Source organism: Fringilla coelebs (genome assembly GCF_963513975.1).
Source record: "Fringilla coelebs genome assembly, chromosome: 12".
Taxonomy (NCBI): domain Eukaryota; kingdom Metazoa; phylum Chordata; class Aves; order Passeriformes; family Fringillidae; genus Fringilla; species Fringilla coelebs.
In genome coordinates this window covers 13,043,605-13,061,466 of record NC_140038.1, presented here as the reverse complement: position 1 = coordinate 13,061,466, position 17,862 = coordinate 13,043,605, and the positions used below count along the sequence as shown (strand labels likewise).

The following is a 17,862-nucleotide window of genomic DNA, read 5'->3' as shown; positions in this document are numbered from 1 at the left end:
TTACACACAAGTCCCATTTTTACAGCATTCTTTTTCTGCAATGAATGCACTGATTTCTTCCAGGAGTCCACTATATGCCTCCTTTTCTTACTTCTCAAATCCCAGTTTTCTACACTTGCAAAATTAGCTCAAGCTGGCACTTCTCTCACCAGAATGACCACTGCCAGTTTGCAAAAGTGAAGCTTTAAAGAAAACCATGGCAGATACTACTGCTTTTATTAGGGTAGCATATTTAATGCTCCATAATAATTTAATTCCAAGTCCTATTTAAAACATTAGCACTTTAAATTTCTATAAAGAGGTTTTCTACAATTTCTTCTTTTAGCCTGAGGATCCCAGTTTCAGAGCCTGCGGTGAGAGGTGGCCTGAAGCCGTTCCAACCACCACAGTTCAGACACTGGAGAAGAACTGCAGGAATGGAACATGTCCCTGGCAAGAAGGGATGTAGCAATTCAGAGCATTCCCTAAGCAGCTACTACCAGCTGAGTTCCCAGGGTCCCAGTGACAATTGAGACTGCTGAAGCTCCTGTGCAAGGCTGAAGTACAAACACTGCTTGCCTCCCTGGGAGAGAGACAGCAAAAGTGATGCTCCTCTGTCCTATCAAGGTTAAATCAATGCCACTGGTTCAAATACCAGGACAAAGCCTGCTCTTTGTTAGGGTATCATCATCTCTGAGATTGAGAAAGAGTTTGGCTGGGCGCTCAAAAACTGAAGCAAGAAGGAGGGAAGGGTAGAGCAAGGAAATCACTTTGCCACTGACACTGATGGCACTAGCCCCAGCTCTGTTCAGGCACTCACCTCCTGCACTGGGTTCTCCTAGCAGTGCTCTGGGTGTGCTCACCTCACCTTGCAGCACAGGAGCACAGAGCTGTCACTCTCACACATCTCTTGAATATTTCTTTCTCCTAAGATCTGTACGTTTTCTCTCTCACAGAGATCTTAAGCTAGCCGTGCATCCTGAGAAATGTTGTTTTCTCCTGATTTACTCATCACTGGTACCTTAGCACCTTTCTCTTTTCCTTTCAGTCTCTTTTCACTAGCCCTGCTTCCATTTAGTTTGTTTTCTCTGTTGCCTCACCCCTCATTATCACTTACCTCTTTGCCTTAGGTTTCTTTCAGTTTCCATTTTGTTCTAACACTTCACCTCTGCTGGATGTATGGCCTGCTCAAAACCTGAGCAAATCTCACACATACACACACTTTTTGCAGAAGGTCTAATCATGATGTTCATTCCAATGCTCAGCCAAACTCAGAGGTACAAAGAATTGTTCAGCTGTTGTTCCAATTTTTGTTGCATAAGTCTCAAAAAACATGTTCCCACAGCTAGGAGCAATGCCTGGATAAATTGTTCAGAGAAATGATACTTAGGCAGGAAATGAAACATTTTAGAATGACCAGTTACTTTGTTCATCTATGGATGATAAAAATTCATTCAATTTTCCATCGTAAATATTCTCTCACACAAGCCAGCTCCTCCTTCCCTTTTTCCTGCTAGTGTCTCTCTTCTGTTCCCATCAAGAGATGCATATACTTTTGTTCTCAGTGTTCTGTTCAGGAGTCATTTATTGGTACACTGTCATGTTCTTTTATCAAAGTACAAGACTGGTTTATCCTGGTAACTTATAATTTCAACTCAAGGTTAAAAGAATAAAGAGTCCTAGGACAGAAATACCATAGAGAACTGCCCAGAGAAGATCATGTACTTGCTGTTATTTTGAGAAACAGAAAATAACAAAAGGAGCAGGGAGAAAACAGCCAGAAAGAGATAAAAACTACCTTTGCTTTCAAGGAGGGTTGCAATAAACCTTTGCTTGAAAACCCACCTTTTATCAGCTTTGCTTCCTATCACATAGATGAGCACCCTTTATGACTCCACATTTCATTAAATTTGACCTTCTGCCTTGAAGTTGCAAAAGCACTTTCCCCTCAGATGCCCTGACACCTGAACTTCAGAACACAACAGATAAGCATCAGCACTTGCACTGACTGGGAACACTTGCCAAATGGCTTATAAAGTACTGAGTGCCAGGCTCAGAAAATGCAATACACCTTGGTTCTAAATCACCTGCAAGAGTAAAGGCTTTTGATTAGAAATCTGTCACTTAGACAAAATATCATCAGCATGTTTTTAACCCTTCATTTTTTAAATGGAACTTGAGTCTCCTCCTGCCTTCACATCTGTCAGCAGCAAAACACTTTTTGATTTAAGCTTCAGGTGAGACCTACAGCTCTACCAGGTAATGTTAAATACATGAGCTAGAAGCCTACAGAATGTTTAATGTAATTGAAGCAGAAAATGTTTGAAGGAATATATTCTACCACTTAATAAACCTTAAAGGCTAAGTGCTTTCTCTTATATTGCATATAGTATTTGTTTTGCGATAATTTTCTTTACAAAGGTTTTTGACAGAAAAATATTAAGCAATCAGTGACCACATGCAGATAATTATGGCAGGACCCTCAAGTGTAGTTGTAAAAAATGTTTTTTATTTCTTTCCCATAACAGAGCAGCTTTCTCCACTTCCTAATTACACGCATTCCTTGTTCCTTTTAACCACTAGCACAAAGTTTAAACATTAGCCACTGAACAGTGTGAAAGGAAATGTGCTGTCCATTTAAAGGAAAAAAGAGCAGCTGTCACAAAGCAGACACTTGATTCCAGCCACGGAGACCTAGAACACCTCAATGGCAGTGGCCCAGCACTTGCTCCAGTAAAGAACAATTCAATCCCTCTGCTCCCCCATGGTGTCTTCACAAATGAGCTGGACCACCCAGTGATTAATGGAACTTGTTATTAACTTAGCCAGACAATCTGCTGCAGCAATATCATTATCCTGAAATTGGACTTTTACCTCTGAGTCCTACAGGCTCTTAAACCAGCTGAACTGGGCACAGCCCCTGCTTCTAGGTCTGTAATTTTGAGACAGTAATTGTCTAGTCTTAAATGCTTTAGACTTGAAATCCCTATCAGACTTGGCATCCTTCCCAGGTAACTACACTGCCTTTCTGAGTGCACCCACTACCTACAATTTTCACTTTAACTGTTTGACCACAGCAGTGGGATGAAAAAGTAAGAAACACAGGCTTCACAAAGGCACTTCCAAACCACAGTGCTTTTACACTTGATGCCTTTGGTAGCTACTGAACTTTGGAGGCAGCAAAACCACCGAGAAGTACCTTCCAGAAACTGCGTCCATCTCACGGCAAACTCAGTTTTTCAAGTTACCTACATGCCACCTACTCCTCATTGCCTATAAATCCAATTTGTGGCAAAATCCAGACACGTTTCAACAATAAAAATCATATTCCTAAACAAAGCCTTCATCTTTATGCCATTGCATAAACCATGGAGCTCCAGTAACTCTCTCTCATGCTTTCTCCAGACTTGTTCCAATTCTCTGCACAGAAAGATTTCCCACTGCCCTTTGATGACTTCAAACGTGGTGTCCTTCCAAGCAGCACTAAATGATCTTTCCTACTTACTGCAACTGTTCAGTCAGAACATAAACAGTTGCTCTGAAGCAAGCCCAAATGAATACAGCTCTGAGGCCAGTATTTCTACATATGACAAAACAGCCACTTCAGTTGGACAACTGTACTTAGCCTTTAATCAAATCTTTAAAAGTATCAAAAAAGGAGAGTAAGATACTGAACCCTGAGAAAATGGAGGCACCATTCAAACAGGTCATTAGTGTGAGATGCACCAATGCATTGCACCAATGCAATGCTGCCTATGTGCTTAAATTAGATGCACACAGATATTGAAGAAAACCATTATCATGGACAAAGGACAGTCTTGTTCATATATGAATAAAGTACAAGACTCTAGACTCTATAATGTGATTTTGCATTTCTATAGAGAGTGACTCATTTCGCACCAGGCAGTGACACGTCACACTATTACTGAGCACTTTAGTCCAACTTGTCTGCTACAGCTATTTTTCAGCACATGCATTGTACAACAAAAACTACTTTGTACTGCAAAACCTTGAACTCTTCCTGACAAACCTCCACTGTTTCCTAAAGAACTCAATAGTGATGCTTACACATGCATTTCTACATCTAGAAATTCAAAGTCATCATTATTGTACACATCTCTAAGGGAAAACATCTTTGTAAGAATTCAAATGTAATAAACTAACCAATCTAAGTCTTTGGACACAGACAGATTATTTGCTCTGCAAGCTTACTTGAAAAAATGTAACAGTGTCAGACTCAAGACTGCCAATTTTCACAAGAAAAAGTGCAGGTGCTTTTAATGAGAAAACCTGATTACAGTGAAGTCTCTGACAGTAATTTAAATTATTGATGTAAGACTTTAAATAGCCAAGAACAATGACGAACCGGAAACCACAAATCTCCATGCTCCACACTTTTACTTCCATATTTCATTACACATATCTAAAATACTGTTCCCTAATCTGTTTGAAATCTTGTTTGTGAAAGTGAGCATACCCCAAAAAGCGAACTGTAAAGCCATCAAAGGGCCATAAAAAGATAGTCACCCACAATGACTATCCTTCCTCACTTTTTAATTTCACTGACTTCTCACTCAGTTCCAAACTCATGCTTAAAAAAACATTCTGAATTTCTTTGAAAAGTAAATGTTGGGGTTTTTTATTCTAAACTATGGTCTTCCATCTCATTGTGTTGGCAGTTGCTTGTCCAGCCAATATAATGACACAGAACATGCAGGAGCACTGCAGACAAGTTAGACTGAGTTAGTTAGAGACAGCCTATCCTCCTCAGGGTGACCAGGACAAGCAGCACCTCAGTGCCTGTCAGAACCATTTTCAGCCTCTCTTTCAGCATCTTGTTTCAGGTACAACTGGGCAATATTTCATTCTGTTTCCTCTGCATGGAGAGGAGTTGGAGCTGTGAATGACAAGTTACACACTACGTGCATTCCACTGGCTGTTACCACATTAACACTTCTTCCTCCCTCTACAGGTTCCAAGTGCAAAATTTCACTTGGCAGCAATAACATTCTGATTTGGCCTTAAAACAATCCCCCTTTCTGAAGTTGTTCCCTGTGCTTGTAAGGAAGGTGTGGCTTCCTTTTGACCTACTCATATATATCCATTGCAAAGATGAGAAAGGGTGATTGTACCATAAAACAAAATTCTTAAAAACAGAGATTTAAATAACCCCTTTACACACTTTCTTTCCAAGTAATATGAGAACCTTTCATGTAATCTTCTTCCTCCTCACTCCTGTGTGATTTACGATGTTTCTATACTGGATGTCTCTCACGACTGTATTTAAAAATTGCTTTTACAGATGACAAAAAGTAATTGTGAAAAACGTCCCTTTAAAACATTCTGTTTTGCTCAGAGTACTGAGAGAACAGGAGAAGTTACACCACATTTTTACTTGCTACCTTTAACAACATCATTCTAATTTGTATCTCTGTTGTACATCATTTGTCCCAGTAGTACTTTGACTGAACAGAACTTCCCTCCCCAGACTCTCTTCTCAGTTGAAATAAAGGCACTCCTTCCTCCACTTAAGAAATGTCTTCCCTCTCTCCTTCAACAGCATTCTCAGTCTTTTACTGAAGTCTGGCTGAAGCCTCTCAGATCTCACATAGCTTGAGGTGCTGCTTCCATTAGGAACATTGCTTTTACCTACATTCAGGCTGATCACCATTTCACTTACACCACTCAATTGTCCTGTTTGGATTCCAGGCTTGCTGGATTAGGGATGGATCTTTTTGCCTTCACATGATATATTATCATAATCACAACGTTCACCATTAACCCAGGGCGAGCTGGTAGCAGAGATTCCTTGTGGGCTCATCATTCAGAACTTCAGTGAGATACAAATACCTTACAAAGCAGAAATCTATTCTACTCTCCGAACAAAACATTCTAATAATCATTAAGGTACTTTCCCACAGCTACTTAGCCTTCTCTAAATCCTTTTCATCCCTGTCGAGACATTGCCTCTATTTCCCTGGCACTGGTAGTAGCAAGTCTTGTGTGCTGTGAGCTCTTCAGTGGGTTAATCCACCTGAAAGCTGCTCACACACTGGAGCTGGGTTGATTTTGAGATGGATAAGCTGCCTCTAACAGCTTAGTGTGTGTGATCACACAAGCACACAGAGCTGATTCAGGGAGGTGGACAGCACCTTATCCTGAAGGTAGAGCAAAGCAACCACAGCCTAGATTTAGGGTGATGCAAGTTGCAATGGAATTTTGTGCTGCATCTGACAGCATCCAGCAGTTAAAGCTGACTGCACAAACTGTGTTCCTGCGCTGTGTGTACAGTGAGGGGGGTCTGACCTCTTTAATAACCTCTCTGCCCTAAATCAGTACACTTTACATTACCATTCAATACCTCTTCATTTCTGCTCACTTCCTATGACAGCTGCAATTGCCACCAGTCTAGTGAAAATCTATGCTCTGCCTTGTTCTAGGGAATGTTGGCATATTGTCAGTCATAGTTCTGGAAGAGAGCACTACTCTGATTCATAGCTCCTAAGAAGAATTGAGTACACTTCATGTTCCCAGAACATTATGTGACCAGTTCCAGCACAATGCCCTGGAATCAAACCCAAAAGTGAATCCTTCACTCTTTTCTCAGGTTAAACTACCTAGCTCATTCAGGAAGATGGCTCCCACTAAATACATCACTGATTGTAGCACATGCCTGAACGCAGGAGGGTCTAGTCAGCTTTCAGCACTTCAGGAGTCACAGATCTACCCACAGATGTAAAGCTGTACAAGTACTTCACACCTTACTGTAACCATAACCCAGTGTGGCACCCTGTGACAAGGTCCTGCATGAAGTCTGACTAGGTCAGAGTTGCTATAGAATAGCCAATTGCACTATTTTTCTGTGAGAGTAATATGTTGTTGTTGGTATTTCTTTCACACCATTTGAAACAAAAAAAAAAAGTCCTAGTTTGTCAAATAGGAGAGATCAAGCAACACAAAGAGCATAGCCTGCATATGCGGAACAAGAAATTAAAATCCTTAAAACATGTAAATATTTTTTCTTCTTAAAACATGTAACTGCACTGCATAATTCATGACTACCCAATTGCCCTCCTGCATTTCCACCACCAGAGACTTCTGCTTATTCAACAGCTTTACTGAAAATCCATTTAAAGACAAATCAGCTGATCTAAAAGTTTGTTGGGTTTTTTTAAGGCTGAATACATTGGGGCACCTTATTAGGACACCAAGCACTTACACATCTTCAATGCCCACATGCACAATTAGAAAGATCACCTAGACACAACTGATGTCAGAGAGCCCTGTCAAAGAGCAGGAAAGTCATGAATAACCTAATTCAGTTTCATGGATAACCTAATTCAGTTTCTGTAAAGCCAGAATATATTCACATCACCTTTGCTGAAGTCACACCTATTCATTCACATTCAACACCAAAGCAGCTTGTTTGAGTTTTAGTAATTTCTTGACAAATAGTTTTAAGCACCAGCGCAAACTAACTACAGAAGAAAAAACACAAACAAGATGTGGGCATTTTTAATAGTGACTTACTGCTTTAAGCTCAAAGCTTATGTATTTGGGCCAAATATTTTTAAATTTGTCAAAGCTCAAGAGCTGCTAGCACTAAAAGATATGATAGGAGTATTACTTTTAAAAGTTACTATATGACTACATTTTTATCTAAAGTAAGAACTTCCTTGGCAGTGCCATAGCTTAAAGTGACAGTTTTAGTGAATCCATTACCAGCAAAAATGTGGTCAAGATCATTCCCTACAGAGCCGCAGGGGAGCTGTGCAGAGGAAGCAGAACAAGACTGTCAACAGAAGCTGTACACAGCCAGATACACCAACAGTCAAAAATGGTAATTTTAAGTTGATTTGCTTTAGAATTAATTTCTCCTCACATTAGCATGTTATTTCTCATCACCACATCTGCATGTTTATCAGCAAGTCTACATTTTATGCATGAAAAGTGACAAATAATCTGTTTATTGCTCTTTCAGAAACTACTTCCCAGACTGTAATTCTTACAGAATCCCATTCCACATAATCAAGTAAGAAATTTGTCCTTCAATGTTATTAAACTGCTGCTTACATGTTTTAGCACTTAAGACAAGATGTGTGGTTTTAAATCACTATAAAATGGACTGAGAACTCCTTCTCATACCCTTACTTTTTACTGCACATTATTTTGATTTAAATGGCATCATTCCTACTTATCTGAGCTGCTAGTCCTGTAGCTTCCTGTGCTTTTGGTACAGTGTGAAACACCCACATTCTTCTGCCACACAGTCAGCCCCCATTACTTGATACTCAAGGCAGTCTACCTGGTTCTGCTGTACAAGGATTGCACACTTTCCCTTTGAATCAGCAAGCATATTGTCTGTGCTGCTTGAGAGGTTTCTTGTTTGTTTGATTCTTTTTTTTTTTAAGGCATTTTAGTTCACAGTTTTCCCAAGCCTAAGTTCACATCCAGTATCAGAGCACTATGAAGCAATGTACTTCCAGTTCCTAAGTCTGCTACAAATGCAACTGAATTTTTAATGGTCTTAAAAGTCTCATTCCTCAAATATTTTGAAAAATCCATCAATGTGCTCCTAGCAGCACTGCTGACTTAGCTAGGATCCATGGAGGCCTTTAGAAACACTACCCATGGGAAAAAAGAAAGAACTTAAGATTATCTTACTCTTTGCTAATGCAACCTGTGTTCATCATGAGTAGGGAAACCTAAATGGAACACACACTTTCTTGTATCAGAAAGTTTGCAATAACCCATGCTCCTTTCATTCACTTAACAGAAAACCTCCATGTATCACAGTGAAAAGTGAAGAAAAAAACCCTACAACCATTATTTCATCAGTTTGTTTACCATGACTAGTTTGGAAAGGAAGTCACTGTACATTTTTGCCTTATTTTCGTAACTCTATTTCAAAACCTGCCAGTGGTTTTAGGCAGCAAGACATTGGTACACACAACACCACAAACTTGAATGTAATTGGGGATAACAGGGCTCCTCAGTTCTAAGAAAGTTTTCTAAGAAAGACACATGCTGTCCTGAATCTCCTCAAGGCACAGCTCTTTCTAGTAGTAAGAGCAGCACTGCAGAAATGCACCACTGACTTCATCCATGGGACACTAAAGAGTTTCCCTCAGCACTCACACAGAACTGACTTCCACTGTTACCAAATTAAACAAATTACAGAGAAAACTGAAATAACTTCCAAGTATAATTTACACACAGAATACAGACCCCAGCAGAATTCCCCAATGAGCCATAAAGCCCCAGTGCAAATGAGGTCAAAAGTCTCTGTCCTCCTCTGGGGGGGCACATGGCTTTGCAGCAAGAAATTCCTACAGAAAGGGCAGCATATCCATCAATAGCAAAACAAGCCAAGTGCTGTGAAACAGAAACCTTTAACCACAGCTGAAGAGATCACTGAAGGGAAACTCTTAATCACCAAACTCACAATGAAAATGCCATGATTCTTGCATTCTCCAGACAAAACAAAGCAGTAGATATGGCCCTTTGGATCCTAGGAAGTTACTGCAACATACAGGGGGATAAGAGCAAGTAGGGATTATTCAGAAGCTAAATCCATAAAATGATAAACACTTAATCTTAAAAGTAAGTAACAGTTGCTATGTTTCAGTGCCTCAGGCAGCCAGTCATCCAAGCAGATCACACCAAACACAGAATTCATCCTAACATCTTTAAAAACATTATTTTCTTTGGAAGAAATTCCAGAAGAGCAGACTGGAACTGCTAGTTCTGAATTGATGAAAGGTTTTTGATTACCAATTTCCTCATTGAATGGGTCTCCTTTCCCCCTCCCCCTGCACACATCTCTTGTGACCCAGATGCCAAGCTGGCAGGTGCTACATGCTCTGCAGGAAAGAAAGACAAAGCATTCCCGTGTTTGTGTGTTCTCAGACCATACAGATGGCACAGGCACCAAAATTCACTATTTCTACCTCTATAAACAGGATGGCAAAAGGCAGAATCATAATTTTGAATCAAAACGTTGACTTTGTGACTCCCAATCCAACATTTTATTTATGGCACTAAGCACATTTCACACACACACTCTCATTCTCTGCTGAGGAGATACCATTACCTAAAAATCCCAGTTTATAAAAGATTGCTTGCCCATTCCAGAGGGGTATTAAACATAGTAGAAGTAATTGAAAATACCATGTTTAGCCTTGCCAAACTTTCAGTCAGTGAAATAACATCACATTTATATGGAAACATTAAGCCAAACCCATATCTACATTTTGCATTTATCAATATATATGCAAAATTAATTTTAAAAACAATATTTTATTTTTTTTAAACACAGAGACTGGACATTGCATCTATAGTCTAGAAGTACAAAACCTACTTTTGGTTCTACCACTGACCAGCTCCTTATCCTTGAACTCATGTCACTTTCTAGTACCATATTAACTGGCAACTGCAAGGAAAAGAATGAGAACAATAAGATCTACCGGCACTTGCAAAACACTCACAAGGGAATAAAGGGGCTGTTACTACCCAGGACCATTACCACTGGTTTTTTATATTTTATTTCGTTTTTGCTTGGTTAAGAAAAAAATTTTAAAATATCTTCTCTACTTTTTCACCTTAGATCTGTAACCTGACTGCAATCATAGAAAACAGAATTTTAGAGCCCCTTGATTTCCTGAGTCTGGGATTTCTTAAGTCATGTTCAGTTGTTAACCAGACTAATTTCACTGTAGTCATTACAGTTCATTAAACACAAGTACAGTATCAAAAATGCACCTTAATTAGGGTGGTAAGGAAACAGAATTGATTCTCCTCAGAGGCTTGGCATTGTCCTTTGAATAGCAAGTATGTAAGGCAAAGTTATTTTTGTGTTTCACGTGCACAGCTGCTGCTATCTGAGATGTTGCAGGAAATTAACTGGTATATTCTTCCATCAATGCATAAAACTCTTAGTAACTTTGATAACAGAAACATGTGCACAGTGAAAGGACACTAGGGCTCTAGAAAATCGAATAGAAGGTGTAACCTGATATTTGAATGGCTCTTTTCTAAGTGGACTTCTGAAAAGCATTGTTAAAACCTACAGGCTCAATTCTCAACTAGTCATAAAACTCCAGTAGGGCCTTCCTCTCCATGAACAGAAAAGAGACCAACACTGAGAACTCAGCACAATATAGAATTAGACTATGGCAATAAACTGGGGTGAAAGTGGCATTAACACTAACAGAAACACTTTGTCCTTAACATTATCATTATAAGAGCAAGTCTGGGTTTTAAATGCTTTTTACAGAAGCTAGGAAGAATGGGAGGCATTTTATATTTTATTTACATGTGTGTTTACAGAAACTGCAGGTGCACTGCAACTCCAAGTAACTCCAAGTGCTGCTAAAGAAAATCCCAATGCAGGGCTGCTGCTGGCCTTCCCTTGGCTGTTTGTTTTTCAGCATTGCAGGATTCTCAGGAGCCTGCACTGCAATGTATTACCCAGCATGTGCCGCAGTGACTCAGGCAGCAGCAGGAGCCTGGGATGGAGTGCCAGCTCTCACTCCAACTTTCAGGATGCCTGTGCAAAACTCTACAGCAAAGCCAAGCTATAAAAGGAGATGAACTCAAGGAGAAAGTTCAGCTGCCCCTCTATTATGCCACTCTCTATTCTTTTTCAATGCCATTCAGACTTTAATATAGAAATAATTTATGTGTAAAATATAAATAACCTCCTTCCAAATAGCAGCTGCATCTCTGCTACGTTTCTGAGTTACTGCATTATGATCCCCTCTTGCAGGCTGTGGGAGCTGCATTGTTAGAGGCTGCAGAGCACATGACCTCTACCTTCTGCTAAATTGTACCATGCTAACTGAGCACTCAGCTTCTTTTTGCTACACTTCTGCCTTACTGCCAGGACACCTAAGCAGCTGATAAATACAACTGTAGAAGTACAGTTATTCATTTTAAAATGTATCAGACAAGAAACTAAATTCTATTGGCCTTTTCATCACTGTCCTCCTTCCACAATTCTGTAAGATGTGAAGTAAATCCTACTCTTCATAAAAACTAGAAACAGGACAGAAGCTTTCTCTGCGCTACTGTCATGGATTTATCATGCCCAATTCACACTGGCTGTGAAAGGACAGTATCTCTAACACACTGTATGATAACAGCTTATAGTCCTAGGAAATAAATAGAACTAGATGTAGGCAATAAAGCTTCCTTTCATGTCTCACTGTCAAGTTCAGGTTCTCCTTGTATAAAGTTTACCAAAGTACTTCCTTTGCTATCAAGCCCTTGTGTAATTGAAGTTTTTTGTGTATTAACTCAATGTCAACATGGACATTAAAGGAGGCTTAAATATTATGTCTAGGCTAGTATCTACAGCACAACAGAAAAGAAAAATATCAAGAGAACAAGGAAAAAAATCACCAAGAAACACCACCACCACTTCTAGTAATCTAACAACAAAATCCAATCACACAACATATTCTGTCTGAGGAACAAGGTGGTCTTGATTCTGATCTGGTTTTCACTCCAACAGATGGGATCAAAATGCCACAAAAATCAATGGAGAAAAAGCAGAAATCTGGGATATATGAAGCAGTATCCCTGCAACTGCTGGTGACAGCTGAAAGCTTAAAAAATGTTAAAAAACAGAAAAAGGCCATTTGAAAATTGCTAAAAAAATTGTAGCACTTGAAAAGACAAATGCCATTCAGGACACATAAGAAATTTAAACACAAAGTATATTATTTATATATTTATTACACTAGGTTAAATCATGTTTAGAAAACAAAAAAGTAGTAACAGTTTTTGGTTGTTTTGGTTAGAAAACCTGCTTCCCCTTTGGCTCTGTCCATAGACAACAGAACCAGCTCCTGCCTCACCCTCTCTTGGAGCCTCTCTTCCTTCACTGACAATGGGAGAAGGTTTAAGAACCCAGTCTGCAGAGGCTACAGTAGCTGTTAATGACCACATTACAAATAAGACAATAATTGTGAATATTGGCAGATGTGTTTCCTCAGAAAAGCATTACTTTCCACTACCTCCAAGAACCTAAGCCTAAGAAATACAACATGAATAAGCTGTTGAAAGTGAAAGTGCTTCTATACACAGCCTTCAGCTGCAATTAATGTAAAAAATATTTTTAAGAAAGCGTGAATTCAAAATCAACAGATTTCCTATGGCAGTATCATGACTGAGCTTTCAAAACATCCTGAGGGAGGGAGGTTCTGAGCTCACCAGCCTCCAAGCACTTGGAAAAATCACACATCTTTACACAGGGATCCTAGCCTGGCTGTGGTTTCAGAGCACAGCAGAAATTAGAAATGCATCTGACACCTGTTAAGGCTTTCTTATTCACTCTTCGTGCTTCCTGCTTTTCTAAGCTCTAAAAATACTCCCAGCCCACACCAGAAGATGCAGTCCTCCCACCACCTGGGTTATCCCACATGCACAAGCAGCACGAGAGCCAGGCCTGCAGAAGCAGCAGGCAGATACACACACCTACATCAAAAGCTTTCAAACAAAACAGGAAAACAGATCTGATCTGGCAGGAGCTGAAAGCAACAGGACACAAACTCTCACTGCAAACACAACTCCACAAAACTTAATTTAAAAAAAATATCATTAAAAAAAGTTGAATTTCATGGGAGTTGCACATGAATTAATCAGCCCTGAGAAACAGCCTGCCCTTGCTTATCAGCCAGTGAGAGGTGGTAAGACACTTCACAGGTTCTGCTTGGTATTTCATGTGTTAAATGAGTTAAACTCAAGGAATCATCACTGATATTTAATGGAGAGAATGGAAGAGATCCACATTGCAGTACACTTTCAATAAAGAACTTCAATTTAAACTTATAACCCAAGTAGAAAGCATAGTAAAGAGAATTCTAATAACATGAAGGGTGTTATCACTTCATAACAGACGCAGAAACTTTGAGATACATCCCAGCTTCGGGTCTATCCTGCCATGACACCAGGGGTAACAATCATTAGGGGACAGATAATGGAGTAGCACTGCAGCTTTATACATTGAACATACAGAAAAACAGCTCAAACTCTACCCATCTTGTGCTAGATGTTTAACACAAGAGCTGTCTTCTAGATCTCACTGCCTGACACTTCAGTGAAAATCAAACATGAAATTTTCAGTGGAAAATAAAATCAATTGGGTAAAAAATTCTAGGGGAAAACCATCCAAACACTTCCTGTGAATTACTGGATTACAGACAGACAGACCCATGGTGATTTTTACTGCACCAGCCAAGTTTGCAATAGTTTGTCATGCCTGATTTTGGCAAGGGCATTAGTAACCATAAAAAGTTAGCTGCTGACCTTTCATAAAGCAAACACTCATTTACTTAAGTGTAACTTCCGAAAACCAAGCTGACAAGCATCAAACATCCCAGAAACCTCAACTGCATGTACCAAATCATAAGTAATTTTTGTTTTCCTGGACTCCTGCACTTAGAATTTAAGCCTACATACAAAGGTGATCACCACTAGTCAACAAAAGTATGTACATAAAGACACACAGGCTTTTTACAAGCACAAAACTGAAATGCAGTTTTTTGCAAAAAAGTTCAGTGGTTCAGTAAGAGTAAGCAGAGTTTAGAATAATTCCATTTATTTCACTTAATCTTTTTATAACTACGAGTCTATACTACTCTATATTTCATTTAGAATTGCAATTTATTTCCCTTTAACAGAAGTCTATTTTAGCGTGGAAATAGTATATGTGTATCTCGTCATATTTTTTTATATTTATTCACATTTCTGAATGAATTGTTAAATACAGACTGTCTTAATACACTTGCTTCAGCCTTCAGATTTTTTGTCCTTTGGTTCTGTTAGCTGTCAAATATTATTCTTATTCCTTAATCACATGTCCTGACAGTAGTCTCATTCCCTCCAGTATTCCTCAATGTCCTCTGGGACATTTGCCAGTTTTTGTCATCTGCCCCCATTCTCCTTTGGGAACACTGAAGGAATTAATTTCATTCTTTCCCCAAGCAATGCCTGTCTCTGCTGTTAACAGTTACCACTGGCATCTTTCATCCACTCAATAAACAAAGGTCTCTGTCTCCTTAAGTGATCCCACAGTACTTGGAAATTTAACAAATCTTCTGTAGAGAAATACCTGTCATACTCTGCATTTTCTTGCTTTAGCATTTTGTAAAAGAATTCTTCTAAACGATGGAACCCCAATATTCCCATTTTTCATGCCCCACCTTATTTTTGGTAGTTCAACAACTTTATACATCTAGGCATGACTGTGCCTCTGTGTGCCAGAGATAAGCAGTTTCATTGTTTGTTTAGGCATGGCAGTTTTGATCCACTACATATATATGCTATTTCTTCTGTTATTTTCACACTACTATTTTGCCCAACATCTTATCTGAATTCTTACAGAATGAGCTTTTAAGAAGTGTCTTCTGTTACCTTATATACCAAAAAAAAAGCCAAGAAACCAACAACCAGTATCTTATTCCTGAACTTTAATTTCCTAGTAATGACAGACTTTTTCAATCAACTGATTTAAAATTTCTTGCATTTGAAAAAAAGTTGAAATTTTACCTTTGACCCACCCTGACAAGAAGAATATTCTTATGAGTTATGCATTGAAGTTCCTTACTGTATGGAATATTGGAAGTCTTACCACAATTTTCCAATAAATGCAGTCAAATTCAATTTATTCTACAGCTCCCAGCTCCTTTCTGCCATTATTACTACCATTATCAGATCACATCCATCCTTTTGTTTGTTTGTTTACCTGACATCTGAGAAGGATTAAGTAACCAGCACTGTTACCAGTTGCTAGACAAGAGGGCTCTTGCTGTGGTTACCTCTCAAACTTCCTCAGTTAAGTATCATCTGCTTCCTGATCTACAAACTCATTACAGCAAAGGCTGCATCACTTACCAGCATATCAGATGCAAAACAAGCCAAAATCTTTAATAAATTGTCCTTGGATTTGTTTACCCTACAGATTCAGCATTTTCTCATAGGAACAGTGAAAGTTAACTAAAAGATACCAATTCACAACATTTTTCAGGATCAGTACATTCCATGAAAAAGAGCACACTGCTGAAACATTAGATACAAATATTTAGCATCTCTGTATCCAAACAAAGTGCAGATTCTGCACTTGGGCTGCTGACAAGCTACATAGCTGAAGGAAGACCTAGAAAGACAACAGCCAAGCACTCAAAGAACCTTTATTTTCCTCACTCTCACCACGACAAGAGCAGCTGTCAAATTTTACTGACAGGTCACAGACACTAATTTCGATATTACCATTATCATTAATGACAGACAGCAGAAATACAGGTTTCTTTGACTTGGAATGAGCAAGCAAAGCAGCTGAGACTTCCAAAAACCTTCAGTGGAAGAATCCCACTGCAGCCACATCCTGAGGCCCCCGCATCAATGCAGGGTTTGGCACTGGCACCATCCTGCCATGGAATTCAACCACTCCTCCTGCTTGGCAGAAAGGTGCTTCTCTCTTAAAAGAAACCAGCTAAACTATTAAAGCAAAGCACATATAAAAGAGAAAAGAGATAAAGGGGTCAGAAAACGAAGGTTCACTCTAGAGAAGATAAAGAGTACAAGACCTAGAAAAGGAGGGAAAACTCTAGAAACATCTGATACCCTCTACAGGACAAATACATGGCGTTCCAGGTAGGATAACAAACCAGCAATTCGTGGCAGATCAAAACAACGAACTCTTTAGGGGAAAGCTGCTCCCAAACAGGCTGTAGCTTTAACTGAGGCCTCAAAACACGACCACGAACCCACCACTAAATAACAAATGTTATTAACTAAAGGAAAGACCTGAAGCCCCAAGCAAAAGAATGGAAGGGGCAACCTTCTGCTATGAGAACAGCACAGGAAGCTGACAGGCAAAACCACAAGCGCAGGGCGCGGAGGTAACGCTGAAGGAAACACTCCCCGGGGGTGCCACGGTGATGCGGTGATGCCGCCACAGACGGAGGGGGGACCCGCCGCCCGTGCGGGAGCGGGCGCTGGGCGAGCCGCCCATCAACAGCAAAGCCCGGCCGGCCCCGCCGCGGCCCCCCTACCTGGCTGGCTTTGTGGAACTGCTTCTTGAGCCCCGCCACCGACATGGTCCCGCCGCCGCTGCCCCGCGGCCGCCCGGGCCCAGGGCCGCCCGCGCCCGGCAGGTCCCCGCGCCCGGCCCGGCCTCGCGCTGCGCCGCCCGCGCGCCGCCGGGAGCATCGCCCTCCGCGCGCCCGGCCGCCGCCGCCCCATTGGCCGCCGCCCGGCCACATGCAAATGTGGTGGCAATACCGCCCTCCTATTGGCCGCTCGCCGGGCTATGCAAATGAAGCGCTGGGAGACGCCCACGCTGCGCTGTCGCATGGAGACAGCGGCGGGAGCCGGGCGGGGCTGCGCTGGCCCGGCGAGGGCACGGCGGCGGCAGGGAGCACTGCCCGAGCACACACAGGGCATCCACAGGGCATCCCTCCCGTGGGGAGCACTGCCCGAGCACCCACAGGACATCCACAGGGCATCCCTCCCATGGGGAGCACTGCCCGGGCACCCACAGGGTATCCCTCCCGCGGGGAGCACTGCCCGAGCACCCACAGGACATCCACAGGGCATCCCTCCGGTGGGGAGCACTGCCCGGGCACCCACAGGGCATCCACAGGGCATCCCTCCTGTGGGGAGCACTGCCCGAGCATCCACAGGGCATCCCTCCCGCGGGGGGCACCGTCCGGGCACCCACAGGACATCCACAGGGCATCCCTCCCGCGGGGAGCACCGCCCAGACACCCGCAGAGCACCTGCCGGTGGGGTGCACAGCCCTGGCACCAAAAGGCCGATCAGCTGCCTGGTTTCATCTGTCTTATTTCTAATAAGGCTGAAAATGTCTCATTATGGGTC

The 17,862-nt window shown here is 41.2% G+C and overlaps 1 protein-coding gene across 1 annotated transcript in view; it reads right to left on the bottom strand.

The window, feature by feature from the left end:
- Nucleotides 1-17,163, bottom strand: part of SH3GL3 (SH3 domain containing GRB2 like 3, endophilin A3) — a 40,839-nt gene extending 23,676 nt beyond the window's left edge. Inside the window, exon 1 of the mRNA XM_084213774.1 lies at nucleotides 17,037-17,163. Coding sequence (XP_084069900.1) covers nucleotides 17,037-17,081 — 45 coding nt within the window. The 5' untranslated portion in view covers nucleotides 17,082-17,163. The remainder of the gene's footprint in view (nucleotides 1-17,036) is intronic.
- Nucleotides 17,164-17,862: the final 699 nt, after the last annotated feature.